Source organism: Fringilla coelebs (genome assembly GCF_963513975.1).
Source record: "Fringilla coelebs genome assembly, chromosome: 1".
In the NCBI taxonomy this organism is placed as follows: Eukaryota; Metazoa; Chordata; class Aves; order Passeriformes; family Fringillidae; genus Fringilla; species Fringilla coelebs.
The window spans coordinates 40,260,266-40,275,622 of record NC_140028.1 but is presented as its reverse complement, the minus strand read 5'-3'; the positions used below and the strand labels follow the sequence as shown (position 1 = coordinate 40,275,622).

At 37.8% G+C, this 15,357-nt stretch overlaps 1 protein-coding gene across 1 annotated transcript in view; it reads left to right on the top strand.

Annotated features, from left to right (window-relative positions):
* The window catches only part of RP1 (RP1 axonemal microtubule associated), a gene marked incomplete at both ends in the record, with an annotated part of 161,303 nt that extends 148,753 nt beyond the window's left edge, over nucleotides 1-12,550 (top strand). Inside the window, 7 exons of the mRNA XM_084203553.1 lie at nucleotides 2,255-2,409; nucleotides 2,542-2,617; nucleotides 4,720-4,798; nucleotides 5,015-5,300; nucleotides 6,845-6,923; nucleotides 9,743-9,818; nucleotides 12,481-12,550. Of these exons, the coding sequence (XP_084059679.1) occupies nucleotides 2,255-2,409; nucleotides 2,542-2,617; nucleotides 4,720-4,798; nucleotides 5,015-5,300; nucleotides 6,845-6,923; nucleotides 9,743-9,818; nucleotides 12,481-12,550 (821 nt within the window). The remainder of the gene's footprint in view (nucleotides 1-2,254; nucleotides 2,410-2,541; nucleotides 2,618-4,719; nucleotides 4,799-5,014; nucleotides 5,301-6,844; nucleotides 6,924-9,742; nucleotides 9,819-12,480) is intronic.
* Nucleotides 12,551-15,357: the final 2,807 nt, after the last annotated feature.

The following is a 15,357-nucleotide window of genomic DNA, read 5'->3' as shown; positions in this document are numbered from 1 at the left end:
CACTTGACCACTCACACAGTATGGGTACAGAGCAGGGCTCAATGGCTTTCATCTCCTACACGCAAGATTGAAACGAAGAGGACCTTCAGATTAACATAAAGCACATGAGTGCACCCCTTGCAAAGGACTGATCACTGTCACATGCACAGCTATTCAGGATACAGGCACAAGCCATAGAAATGAGGATAGAAAGCTGCAGCATGGATGATAAACCAGGGATGAGACTGGAGTCCTTATTACCTTGGCTGTGTCTCTGTCACTGACCTCTTTGTTGAAAAAATAATTTCCCCATTCTTTGTTTTGGTTTTTTTTTTCCCTGGTAATATTTTTTGTCCTGTGCAACTATTCTGAAATCAAGAGACAAAAAACATCACAAAAAGGAATAGGTGTTATATTATCTATAAGCTTAGGTAAAAGAACAAACAAATGAAATGGCTAATTTCTGTGGTTTTTATTTCTTTCCACCTGTGCTTTAGATATTTTCAAGAAGAGATTTGTAACCAGTGAAGAAAAAAAAAACTGGGACAGTGATTTCCCCCAAATCTTTGCCATTTATGTCCAAGAGAGCTTTAAGCAGCTCCACAGCAGGTGGTACACGAGGAGTTTAAAGTGATCTTTAGAGACAAATTTACTCTCAATTTATTGTGAAAACCAGATATGCTTTTTGACAGCTTTCTAAACCTAATTTATTTTCTCCCTTTTATCAGCTAAAAGCAAAACCAGTATTGTATTAATTGGAATGGAAAGCAGCTAATCACACTCACCATAACCAGAAGACATGTGATGTTAAATTTTAGATACAGCTCAGTCATTCATAGAGTGCCCAAGAATTTTATCTCAGTTACATTTTCCTTTTAAAAAAAATTATGCTTGGGATTGTGCTGAAGCATTTGCTAATGGCTAATTGAAGCCATCAAAATGCAGTTGATAGAGTACAGACCCTTGAGATCTGGCAGTGCATACTTGTGCCTTTGGGTGTGTTAATGAGCAGAGGCCTCCAGCTGAGTATATACATAAGTAGTTTCCCTTAACTGTACCTTCCTTTGAGATGTTTACACCCCAGGAATCCCCAGGGATGACACGGTGCTGTCTCTCTCCTCTCACACACAGGGCTGTTCAGAGGGTCAATTTTGCACTACTGTAGTTTTTGAGGCAAAACAATTGAATAATGAAAAGGTGAAAAAAACCCTATTATGCTACTTTCAAGCTGATTATTACCAAAATTTTAAAAGAGAGCCATAATTCATATCAATCTTATTAAATAATTAGAATTTTATAAAATTAATTGAGTTGTAACATTCATATATGTTGCCCTTGTCTGTCATTTCTTCTCAGAGAAGAAATCTTTAATCTTTACTCTTTCCCCTTTCCAATTTATTCAGTACACTAGAGAGATAAAAGCTTGGTTGCTACACTCGTGATCTGATCACACAACCCAAACAAAAGCCACTATTTAAGCATTTTAGCCCTCCCATCCTTGCCTACATTAACCTCCCTCAATTGCCCTCCTCCAAACAATGGCTCTCCCAGTGCTCCCCACCGTAGATCTGATCCAAAGCCCATGAATGCAACCTCTCCACTTGACTTTAGAGCATCAGGGCCACGGTGAGTCACAGACCTACCTTGCCTTGGCTGGACTCGCTGGAACCTCCAGCCATGCTGGGCAGAGGATGTCCCAGTCAGATCATGCCTGAGCACATGTCATGTGCATCTTTCCCTAGTGCTCTCTCTGCCCCCCTCTCCTGCACAGACTTTGGACCTCTGTTTTAGCCTTATTCTTATTCCTTCTCTGGCCCTTTCTCCTCCTGCTCCCCAGCTCAATCCCTGGATGGATCCCAGGTCTTTTTCACTGTCTGGGATTCTGGACAGCTCTGCCTGCCTCATGCAGATGCTGCAGAACTTGGTCAGAGAGGGCACTGCCTGAGCTGGGGCTGTGCTCAGCTTCTACCTTGTCTACTCTTGAGGGGCAGGTCCACTCTTGCTGCTTTTTGACACAATGATCCAAGAATTAAACCTTCCAAATGCAATCCTTTCACTTTTGTTTTGAGCTGGTCCAGCCGCACTTCTCAAGTTTCAGATCTGAGAGATGGTGGCAAAACAATTATGAAGCAAAAATTGCAAAAATTTGGAGTTTTACTCTTATTTTCAAGTGCTTGGATTTTAATTACATCTGACTGTAGAATGCCATGTTGTCAAATTGCTGGGCAAGGCTGTGGCACAGTCTTAACAGATCTCTTTTTACTTGATATTGCAGTGGTTACATATCATCTAACAGTATTTTCAAGAAACATTTTGAATGAGAGAAATTTAGTGCATATGACTGCATGTATATATGGTACTCATGGTGACACAGGAGACAGATCCCTTCTCCAGTCATTGCAGAATGTACAGCAGGGAGAGCAAAACGAGGTACTCTGTCTTAAAGTATTTTAAAATTTACCCTTTAATCCATTCTTATACTTCCTACCTATAATTTTCAAATTTCTCCATACAGTTAAGAAACATGGTTTTATATTGCAATACTGAATAATTTTATTTTAGTCATTTCTAGTTATGGTGGATGCTGTTGACTTGGGAGAACTGGAAAAAATTGTTCTTTCGATCAGCAGTAAAACAGGTAAAATAGCTTTTACTTTCTAAAGTCAGTCATGTAAATCACACAGCTAGCCTCCTGTTAAAGGCAACAAAGTCACTGCCAGAGTTAAATCCGTATTAATTCTTTTTGGCTATTTTTTCTAAAGGGTAGTGTTTTATAAAAAATTAAAATCCTGAGATCTAAAGGTTATAACATTTTTGCATCAAGAAAGTAAATCCAGATGAATATAATTATATTCTGCACTGAATACATGCTCTCCTAATAAGTTATCTAGGACAATAATTATTACTCAAGTAAGAAATTGGTATTGTTTAATTTTCCTTCTGTGATTCAATTATTTTCACTGTTTCCCCCTCCAGTTCACTTTTCTCCCAGTGACATTCAGAGGGAATTTTTACCTCTGTTTGTCAGTCAGCAAGTTTTGTCACTGAACTTCCTTAAAATTGTCTTGACCTCAACATCTCTCTGCTTTATTTCTAGGATGGCTATCATGCTACTAATGCAAAGAATTAATTATAAAGTTTTTTGAAATCCATTAATGAAATTTGCTATATAATTGCAAATCATTGCTATGCATTACACTTGACCATTTTCAGACAGTTTTCTAGGGAAACAAGGGTTCAATGTTTGCACTTTGCTTGTCTTTGGTTTTTTTTTTGTTTTGCTCATCAGGAGGCTCCTCATGAAAACCTTTTAGGCACAGTACCCAGTTTCACCCAAGTATGTGAGGTGACATTTGGGCACGAACTCCTCGGCTGGTGACACATCCTGTGCCCGGCACAGGGTCACCCCAGGGGGACAGGACACGGTGTGAGGCTGCAGTTACTCTGAAGGGAAGGGAAGGACAGGGACAGCCCTGCCATGCTGCTGCGGGAGCAAGGCGCGCAGCTCCCTGCTTGTGCTTCCCGCAGCTTCAGCTGTGGGAGTTAACTGCAGCCATCTGTCTGAGTGACAGTCACTGAATGTGGCAATCGTGTGTAGCCAAAGGGCACCACGAGAACGTGACAGCAGAGACTTTTCCATTCAGGGTCGAAAACACAGTTCACAAAGAAGGGTCACTGGGCTCATTGCCTCTGTGTGTGTTATGAAGACGGGATTGAGATGATGTTTCACAGGTATTTCTTTCAAAGGAGTTACTTAGATTATAAAACACTTCGGATGAGTAAGGGTGTTCATATTATAACTAGACTTGTTTCAACTGAGACTAGTTTGGACCAAGGCTTTGAACCAAAAATCCCAAATTTCATAAAATCTCTTTAAAATCAGATGTACCCTGCAGGACTGATCAGTCCAGGCAATGTTCTCTAGCGCTTTTATGCTTTTTTTTTTATTCCTTATGAGAGCAAGTTTTTAAGATCAGATGGTTCATGGTACCTTCCTGAATCTTCTGACTCTATGCACTTACCTTGGCAGGTCATGAGTGTAACACAATGTTCTGGATTCCTCCACAGAAGCCTATTGATATAATTAAAGAGAATTGGATAGTAGCATCAGAGGTTGGAATGCGGTTTGTTGAACAGGGCTGAAGTTACAAATAATAGAAGGGAAAATGAATAGTCTTCATTTTCTCTCATTTTGTCAGAGACTAAGTAGTGTCAAGACACTCAGGCCATGCAGCTGAAGCCCCCAGCAGAAAATTCAAAAAGGAGTGTAAGTCACAGAACAACGTTTCCCAAACAGCAGAGGGATGCAGTGAGCTGCTGAATCCCTTCCTACCCACCACCTTATGACATTCTCTTTGTGCTGCATGTGGAGTAGTGTGGTCACTGAGGAGGAAGCCACAGACCTGTATTTCTGCTCTTCCTTCTCAAATGTGCCCACCTGAGTCATGCTGGAGTTTTTCTGCATGCCCATCCAAGGACAGTGAGGACAACACTCCTTTGCTTCACCAAGGCAAAGGAAATACTTACTCCTAAATTTCTAAGTTGAGGTTACAAATAGGAACAAAATAAAGGATCCTGTAGTCATTCCAGCACTTTCAACTCAGTTGTTGGCATTCCTAAATTAATGAAAAAATGAAGTTATCATACAGTAAGAATGCCATCATTACGCCAACAACACCCTACCTAATTTCTTGCCATGCAATGGGACATTTTCACTATATTCTCTTTCCTTCTTTGCAGACTGCAAACTGGACATCAAAAAACTGCATGTGCAAGAAGTTGTGAAGGAGCATCCTATCTATGTATTTGAAGTGAATGAGTAAGTATATTGTGTAAAGCTAGTAATGATTTTTTAATAGCATAATAGTTGAAAACACTGAGCAGACACTGAATTAAAGTAAATGCCATAGAGTAATTCTCTCAATGGAAATTTTAAAAATATGCCAATTTTTAGCTGTGCCACTTAATTAATAGCATTTTTTTAATTTAACATATTATTTACTTACCAAAACACAAATGTTGTTCTGTTTTTCAGAGAATTTTCTGTGAAAGCAAATAAGCCCAAAATACAGAAAGAAATTCCGAGATCTTTTGTTATTAGAGGAGAGAAACAAAAGAATGACATAGATAACAACTTGAATAAAGAAGGAAGCAAAGTAAAACATATGACAGAGTATACTATTAAAGTGTATACAGGTGACAAAAGGGGAGCAGGGACTGATGCCAATGTGCATATTATTTTATTTGGGAATGAGGATAAATCTGAGGCATTTCAACTCTCTCAGTCACTGGAGCACCAAAACCCCTTTGAAAGAGGAAAGGTGAGTACACAGACTTTATAGGTTGTGTCCATTTCTGTACTGGAAAAGCAAACATTAAATTTGTGTAAGGTCTTTGGAAAACTTGTTGCATTTATTCTGTTTTCCACATCACTACATGGGTCTCAGCTCACCCTATATTTCTTCTTTCCCCCAGATTCACCAAGGAACATTTTACTTTTACTGTATCTAGCTGTCTCTGCTCCTCTTCTGCCTGTTAGCCCCAAATACATCTTCACACTGCCTCCCCTTACGTGCCCAGCTACGTGTTTCCTCATTCTGAAAAGCACAGCATGAGTGGCCTGTGCATGTGTGTGCACCACCCTGTGCTCTTGCACACACCTTGAATATCCTGCATGAGAACACATCAGTCTCTTACATCCCATCATTTCACTTTGCCATGGAAACTGGTGCTGTGAGCACCCCTGGATGTATAAGCCTAGAACCAGGTGAAATGGAACCATACACATCAGCCTGATGCTGAGATCCATCCTGCTTTAGGCTGTTCTTCAGAGACCCTGAGTTCAGATATAGATATTTGCATAAGAATGCAGATTCTCTGCATGATGTCCTGGTGCCTTGGCTGGATGTTCTCCTAATTTAATAAACATATTATTCTGGCAAAGAAATTGCTCTGTTTGGTCACCACTTGTGTAATGGAGTACAATGATGGTCACCCTCAAGTGAAAAAGAAATATATACATTCTCTGTAACTTTTCTCTTGAGGAGTTATTGAAATGTAATGACTAAATAATTAGAACTCCAGTGAAAATATATGCCTTAAGAGATCTTCCTCATTATCTCCAGCAATGTGAATCATCTTTTTACCTGGAATTAGTCTGAGTTTCTTCAGCCATGTTATCTGTGAGACAAAGATATTTACCCATGAATTGTCTTCCATACTGAGGAGAATGATAAATCTGGCTACCTAGAGGAACAAGGAGCAAGTAAAAAAGTGTCTTGTGTTGTATTTCCTTTTGTCTGGTATTACACAGGAGGTGTCATTACCCTTCAAAAAAGAACAGTAGATATGTAGAAATCCTGTTAGCAATCCAGATAAGTCAATGGGTAGCCAGTGATGTCAAAGGTCTTAGGAAAAAAACAATTTATTTTAAAAAATCTGCAATATGAAATAATTTAATATTTTATATTAAAGTATAAAATATTTGAAAGGAATAATGTCTAATGTGGTAAAAGCCTTTAACTTTTATATTCCTGAATTTTTGTTTATGTATCATATACTAAAAATATTTTAGAAGACTATAGCAGTTGAGAATTCATGAGACCAAAAATATTTTCACAGTAGATGGAAGTCAAGAAAGAGGCAGGGATTGTCCTACTATAAGTTGAAAAGTGAATGTTTTGTTGAAACTGAGGCCTAATAGGAGAGGATGTATGCCACACATCGTCAGTAGGGAAAATAAGCCACATTAGTTGTTCATCTATTCTGAACTTCTACTATTACACTTGAATTGGTCTCCTGGACAAATATGCAAGCTTCTAAACATTAGTATCATATTTTTAATAAGTGTATTTTATTATTAAAGGTTGATACCTTCAAGATTAAGACAAAAGAAATAGGCAGCCTACGTTCAATTGAAATAGGCCACGATGGGAAAGGATTTGGTAAGTATTCTGTGCTCAGTAGCCTTGCAAACATCTTCTGCTTAAGGATCTGCCTGACATTTGGAAAGGTGCTTGAAGTCACACTACTGCTACAGCTAGCTAATACAAACCTGTGTACAAATGAGGTCAGCTTTACTGCCCTTGTTTTCACCCTCTCTATCACATTTCCCTTGACTACACCAGGATTCTTTTTCTAACAGTGATCTAGTTAAAATAAACCTCAGATAGTTTCATCCTTCAAACATTGCTCAGCCAAACCCCTTACTAGATGTCTTAAATAAGACAATGATTGTCTTGTGGACAATAAGACAATTGATTGTCAATAAGACAATTGATTGTCTTGAATTCAATCAATTCAAGGCATTATTGAATTTTCAAACTGCAGGCTAAACTTTCCGTGGTTTGAGCAAGTTTGGGCACTCTGGTCAAAGCATGCTGTAGCTCCCTCTCACCCCCATAGATCTGCTCTTCTGAAAGTCTGAGAACACCAGTGGGCACCAGGTCCTCCTCTGATGTGACGTTAGGATGTGGCTATAGAACGTAACCACACAGGGTAATGGAAAATGTTTCTGTGAACAGTAACCTCTAGACTCTGAATTTTACAGAAAAATAAAACAGGGCATATAATCTTTTGAGCTTACATTTAATAGTGCTAAAAACCCGTAGGGTTTTGTGGATATCAAGATATATACAGACATATAGAGATACAAACACATAAACTGAATTTGCAGGGAATATATAAGCTGAATCAAAAAGGTCTGATTGTATTAAGATACTCCAGTCAGGTGAAGTTTGCTTAACCCATCTCAAAGAAATAGGTTTAGGTTTAATAAAATCTGATTAATCTGAGTTCATGAGGCATAATAAAGTGCCAAAGGGTTTATTTTTTCTAGGATGAACCAAGAAAAATTCTGCAAATAGCAATTCCTATTTGGAGAAAGCTGAACAGGTTTCTTATTTTCCTAACCACCCAGTCATGTCGTATATTTCATGGTGTTGAAAACAGAAAAAACACCAAACCTGTTGAAATACCTATAATGAACAAGATTGTCCTGCTGACTTTCCTCTTATTTGTGATAACTGCTACGCATGCACACAGTTCAGCTTTGATCTGATCTGGGAAGGGGACTCCACAATGGCAGACTTTTAGTACTGAGAGTTGTGCAGAAGTCTGCAGGTGAAATAATAGATTGAACTTTTATTTCCTGGGTCCTGACCTATCAACAACATTATTATTTTCCCTCTCTGTGTCCTGATCAACATCACACAGCTGCTAATTGTGCCTTCCTAGCACAGCTGGGCTGTGTCGATTTGTCTTAGACATGACAACCTTCCTCCAAATATTTCTCTGAAATTACCTCCAAGTGTCTTCTGTCACATCAGCTGTTATCCCCACAAGCTTCCTCAAATGTTACAGTACCTCTTTGGGATGTTTCATCTGTTTGCTAATATATCCTAGATTTCTCCATACCTGGAGATCTCAGTGAAGGCTGTTGGAGTTTTGTCAATAAAGGATGAAGCATTAGATTTTAATCTTTTCAAGAGAGCAAACTTGCCTTTCTATTCTTTTGTAAAGTGTCGTGTAAATTTGAGAGGCTGTAAAATTTTATTGCTGATGATCTTGACTCTGATTTAGAGATTTCGTGAAAGGTCATCTATTCCAAGTAGAGTCTATGATATATTAAACCATTCACAAGGTTTCATTAAAAGAGTTTCAAAAGTACTTCACAATATCAATAAATGGATCTTGCGAATTGAAGGTGGAATACCTAGACACCTTCATGGCCTACTTAACCCAGCTATTTTTTTGAAAATGTCACTGAATAAAAAGAAACATCGCTGTACCTTTACATTTTATCCAAACTGACACAATTTGCAAATATTTTTATATTACATTTTTAGCTTGTACAATTAAAATTTAGCATTTATGAATAAAAATATTTTGGGTTTTTATGCCTACTTAATACTTCATGCAAATATTTGAAAACCAAAATAATTAGATGGGATCTAGTCCTTTATCTCTAGGACATGTAAAGAGTACCAAAATGTTGTCTACTAGCAGTATGATCCTAATTAGTTTAAAAATGTTTTCATTAAGTATTTGCATTGGCAAAGACAACTAAAGATATCTGCACAGATTTGTATATATAAAATAAAGTTTTGCTTTTAAAATATTAATATTTTGATATTCTATGAAATAAAATATTATTATTTTGACATTCTATGAAATAAAGTTCTATATCACAACAATGAAGGTATTTCTTCACACAGCAAAACAGGGGATTAAAATAGAATATTTAGCATCTTCTTAAAGCTGAAACAAATATGAGTGCTGGCCTAAATGCTAAAGCTATTCTGAATCATGACTGCTGGAAAAATAGGGATATGAGAAGCATTCAGTTTCACCCCTTGGTTCACATCCAGAGTAGTAGAATGCCCACTGGAGGTGCATTTTGAGTGCATTTCCAAGTACCTGAAAGGGTAAAATGGGTTTTCAAGAGTGTATTCAATATTACCACGCACTCTGTTTCATTTGTCTTACTGCCTGTTCAATCCAATCTGGAAAAATAAGTTAAGTCGTAACAAAAATCTTCCAATACACTTTCTGTCAAAAACATCAAAGACCTTCCCTGTAAAACTGAGAGAAGTTGGTAGTAATTTGAATCATCTGTGTTTCAGTTTTGTTATTGATGTTGAATATACTTGGAAGTACTGAACCACATGGGGTTTGGGAAATGAAATTAGAAACCTTTCTTATGCTGTATTTGTGTTTTGTTTGTATTAAATTTGCTCTTTTCTTTTTTTTTTTCCTTCTACAGCAAGTGGCTGGTTTCTAGAAAAAGTGGAAATCACAGATGCAGCTAGGAATTCAGTGCATTGCTTCAGCTGTAACAGGTCAGTAGATGAGTCCATCATCCCTCTGTACATGCTGTTTTCTTTTTCACAAGTCTCTCAGTTGCTTCTGTCTGGTTTTCTAAGACAGTAATTTTTTTTTTAACAATGTTGTGTTCTTATCAGTCCATCCCCAATGACTTTTGAACCCCCTGGCCAACTTGAAACTAACTTGTCAGAAGAATTGCTAGAGGAAGACACTAGATTTTTCCACTCAATTAAAACAGGGTGATTGTAGGAGAGAGAGGCATAATTCAATGCCTTTGCCAAGAGAAAGCATTCATACATATTTTGAATTCAAGGAGTAAAAGGTGTCTGGTGAACCACTATACAAGCATTAGCACATAAATAGCTCTGGCAAATATATCAGGGATAAGCAAACAGACATGGAAATGAATCAGAAGAGGAGACAGTGGAACATGGCAGCATAGATTCAAAACTCATGGAAGAAGTAGTGTATTTTATTGAGCAAGGGCAACATTAAAACATTAGAATCCTTCTGTTTCAATGTTTGCTCAGTATGGGCCCAAGACACATTCAGCAAATAGGATAAAGATTTAAAAAAAACTTCATATTGTGTAATGTAGAAGTGCAATGATCTAAATTTAGAAATGTATTTAGGCACTGGGTTGCTTGGGTAAAGGGCTACTAATGTACAAAAAGAGGGTGCACATCAGTCTGCACCAAACTGAAACAACAGTTTCAAAAATTGGAAATTAAATTGATGGGTACATTTGGAGTGACTGTTCACTATAATATATCATTCATAGCTTGAAGAATTTCAGAATAAATAACCGATGCAAACATATTCATGTCCTTCCAAGTGGAAATTAGCTTTTTAATGCATCTGCAGAACACAGAAGTGTGAAAATTTACAAGTTCCCTATATCTAGAAAGAGAATGTTACCTGGTAAACTGAAAACAGAAATGGTAGCCAAGAATATTTAATTTAATCCTTTCCTTAAATGTTTCTGTAAACTTGACAATTAATGGAAGCCAAATCCCAGCCCCTGTACCAAAAAAAGGTAACCTTTAAAGTTCTTGGATACTCAGTTGGTCTCTACACTCTAAATCACGAGAGTGAGGGTGTTACTGACCTCGACAACATTAAACTTCTTCCAACAAAAATAAACTTCCCTTGCTTCAACTTCCTCCAAAGGCATGCTCAGATGCTCTCTAATCTTCTAGGTACCTAAATCTAAGTTAGTGGGCATTAAACAAAGTTCTTAAACCACAATATCACTCAGATGTGCAATACAATCCATGACAGGATTTTCTGGATTTGATGCCACATCACCCCTTTTGCTTGTAAGACTTTTCAGATCACACCAGTCAGAGCAAGGTTCTTGCAGAAGATAGACTGCAGCAAACTTTTTTTTTTCCAGATATTTGTTTTTTTCAATTTTATTTAGAATCTTTTAGTAAAAGTGCAAAGGTATATAAGAGACTGGCACAAGAACTGGAATCAGATCATTGATGTGGGTGAGTGAGTGGCACAGATTGGTTCTACATGCACCTGACAAGAACATTTAACTGGGCCCTTGGGCTATGTGCCTACCTTGAAGTATATAAACCCTTCTCAAACTGGAAGTTATTTAGTAGAAGAGATTAGGAGGTTAACCCCAGGTAACTCAGTGACCCAGAAGTTCCTCAGATAGAGGAAACTCCAGGTTTCTGGTCCTGTTCCTACTGAGACATGGAGCTCCTCAAGGAGCTCCTCATCTTATGGCCTACGAAGTGAATGGGGAATGGGCTCATCCTCTCACACAAAAAAGACTCCTCCAATACAAATGATGTCTCTAAAAGACATTAATCACTGAGAAACCTGAATCCTTTGCTAACTCATTTAAATGCCTGTTGTCTAGCTTACACATCACACCTTTCCTAGGCTCTGTGACTTCCACATGCAGTTTTAGCTGCCAAAATCAGGTACGCTTCAGCCTGGACCTGTTTATGTTCGGCCATATCCAGCTGCTGAGTGGTGCAGCATCAGATATGAGCTACTTTGATGCTGTATTTATTGTCTGGGAATCCCTCCCACACATGTAGATATCAAATCAGGCAGACTGTCATAAACCTTCCCAAGTATAGAAGATTTTTAACTCTCTTTGGAAATTAATAATACTTTATCCTCGGTTCCAGTTAAAATCCGTCTACCCAAACTTTGGACTCAGTCCTGTTTCTCATATAATCAACAGTAAAAGCTCCATAGGCTCCTACAGAGCTAGAATTGGGCCCATCATGCAACTCAGTATTTTGTGAACCAACAAGGAGATATGGGAAAGACAGAATTCCTAGAATTAATTGCAAGGACAATAACTTGCTATCATGGAACATGTTTCCCAACTCTGAATTATCCTGATTTTATTTTCATTCTTTAGATCAATTTACAAGTTACCTATATGACCAAAAAATAAAATTAATGTATATTTCATAAATATATTAATAAAGTTAATTACACTTTAAAAATTACACATATGTGAATACTAAAACAAAAATTTTAAAAGTCACTATTTTCTTCAGGCTGGTTTTTTCTTCTCTACAAACCAATGTAAAAACTCTCCTAGAAAATCAAAGGTGCAGAACCACGCTCTCACAAATTGTCTGTTTCTTAAGTTTTATATGTGCTGTTTCTATGACAGGTTTTTATGTTTTTTCCCCTAAGGTGGCTTTCTGAAGATGAAAATGATGGCCTCACAATAGTGCAGCTTTATCCACAGCTGCTTGATTTCTGATGCTTTCCGAGTGTAATGCTTCTCCAAATCCATGCTGATTTGATTTACTTGTCTTTTATAATTCTGAAGGCATTGTAATTATTGCGAAGAAAAGTCAAAACAATGTATTAAAAACATCACAGGAAATTAAATATGTCTAATGTGAACACAGAATTCTGATCCTATTATAGATGCTCAAAAACTTTGCATGACAGAAATTTAGATATCAGACACTTAAATCTGTAACATGGCTCTGTGGACTTGAACTGAGCAATCATAATTGTAGTGTGTAGTTACATATGTAGTGACATACTCAAATATTTGTATTTCAGTAATAATTTGTGGGTAAGCTAAATTTAGCTCGTTTCAAATCTGTCAGCATGTATTCATTTGATGATTTTTTTTCACTTTCATAAGTTATTAAAATTAAGATCTTTTCAAGATCAATTTCCAAACAAACTGCAAAACCCTTCAGCCTTACTGTATTTGGCTTCTCTTAAGACCATACCAGAGACTAATAAAGATCTTGTCATTCAGAAGTTCACCCTGTGTCGGTAAGCCTCTCGCTGACATTTGATTGTAAAATCTTGTAGCTGAGCCAGAACCTCAGCTGAGAACCTTTAGATCCAAAGGGTCTCTTAAGAGAGGCTGTTATCAGTAACACTGCAATAGCTTAGGCAGGCTTAGGCAGCTCCCTGCTCAGCTTGATGATTTTTGCAGTGACTCTCCTTAGCTATCAAACCAGCTTTCCAGTGCCACATGTGTGAATGCCTTCATGTCAAAGAAAAACAAAAAAAAGGGCCCAATTATTTTTTGCAAATCATACTCAAAAAATGTATTTTGCTGTAAATGCACAAATTAATGTTTGATTTGGTAGGCTTTGATATTGCCAGAATTGACTTAGGAAGGATTTATGATACAGACACGTCTGAAATGTAATCAGGACTTGCACACCACCTGAAGTTTCTTGTGCGTGATCAAAATACAAAAATGTTTAAGCATTCCTCTCTTAATCAAAGATTACACCCTTTGTACCTCCAAAATCTAAAATCTTTCTGAAGATCTGGATTTTAGACTTGTTTCATCCTCAGGACATTGCTGCTATGTTCTGTAGCAGCAATGGGCTTTCTATAATTATAAGAAATAAATGAGTTTGTAATCTGTGTTGATAAAACATTGTCTAGCTGTCTTTTTTAATATGCTTAATGTTTATTTACTCACACCATTCTGTGAAATTTGGACAGTTGGCTATCTGCAACTGATGAGATCCCAGTTGTTACCTTGACACAAGAAGAAATAATAAATGCCTATATTTGGTCTTGGTAGGTAACATAACTTTTAAATATAATTTTTATCTACCTATGTCATCAAAAGGACAACTATTGTAAGGTGTGGATGTGGTCAGTGTGAGCAATGGACCACTCAAACTCTTCTTTTTTTTTTCTGCTCACACTCCTACCACACTCACTGGAATGGATCTGAAATTGTATCCCCAGAGCCCACAGCTCACTTACTTGGTATCAGTATTCATTACACTGAATCACTTCGTTGTGATCTATTATGTGATTTGTTTCATTATTATGTGTTTCATTAATAGTTTGTAATACTAGCTCCCTTTGATGCCGTTTCTGATTTATCAAGTGTAAATAATGCCTTCCTAATCTGTTTTTCTTTACTAAGAGGGGATACTCTTCTTCTGCAGCTGCCTTCCATACTTGAAAATTATTTTCTCTACCTACACAGCGTCCAAATCAGGTTTTGGATTTGCTTCCTGGATCCAGAGCCATGTACACAACCCTCTAACCCTTTCAGCAATGGGACCAACACTGCATAGGGTTTCATTTCAAGAGCATCATGGGTGCTTGCAGCACACAACACCAGGGCATTACACTTTGATGAGAAAATGTGAAATACCATATGACCCCCACAAGCTCAGGTCTTGCTTGGAAGACCTGCCAGTTAGCATATTTAGCTTGTGACCAGTGCCAAATCCCAAATGTGCTTCTTCCTCATGATGTGCGCTGTGTTTGGCACAGAAGTCACTTAATCTCTGTCCCTTGCCAGTGGGATGACTTTTTGAAAAATTTCTGGCCAAAGACAGGGACATTACAAAGGTGCCTCCTCATGTGCACTGTGCTGTTCCTACACAGCAAGGGTGCTGCCCTGCTTTTTTCCTCCCAACATCCTGCCCTGCCTATGGAGAGCCTGGGCAGATATTGACACTGCTGATGCTTCCATGGGGAACAGAGATGTAGCACGGAAAAGAGACTGCCTGGGCCAACAAGCAATCCAGGAATCTGACACAGAGGAGTCTTGGAAGGAGCAGTGAGGTCACTCAATCAGCTGGAGCAGGCAAGGCTGCAGTGGAGAGAAGGGTTTGACTTCTACTGCCTCTCTCTGTTGCAACCTGACTAAAGACCTGTGAAAGAAGGCAGGCTAGAAGATTTTGCTGCTATTTTTATTAAACATTTAATTATGCACTGCAGACAAAGCCTGAAGTTGGGTGCTAAAATATTTATCCTGTAGACCATATCATAGACTCTTAAAATTGAGTCTGAAAATGTCCATTAGAGTCCAGTTAATTCCATCTTTTTTCCTCATCCACCTCTCCTGGTGTGCTGTTTTATGTCTATTATTAGGTTGATCTAGATGATACATTTCTGACCTTTTAATCCCATAAGTGTCTCAGTTTCTTTTGCTGCTGATGTTAAGGGTTTGAAAAAAATATAATCATGTTCTGACTGGCTCATTGGACCATTTAATATTCTGTCTGCAACTCCAAGTACTGTTTTTCTGAAACTCATCATACATAAGAAAGGATTCCTTGC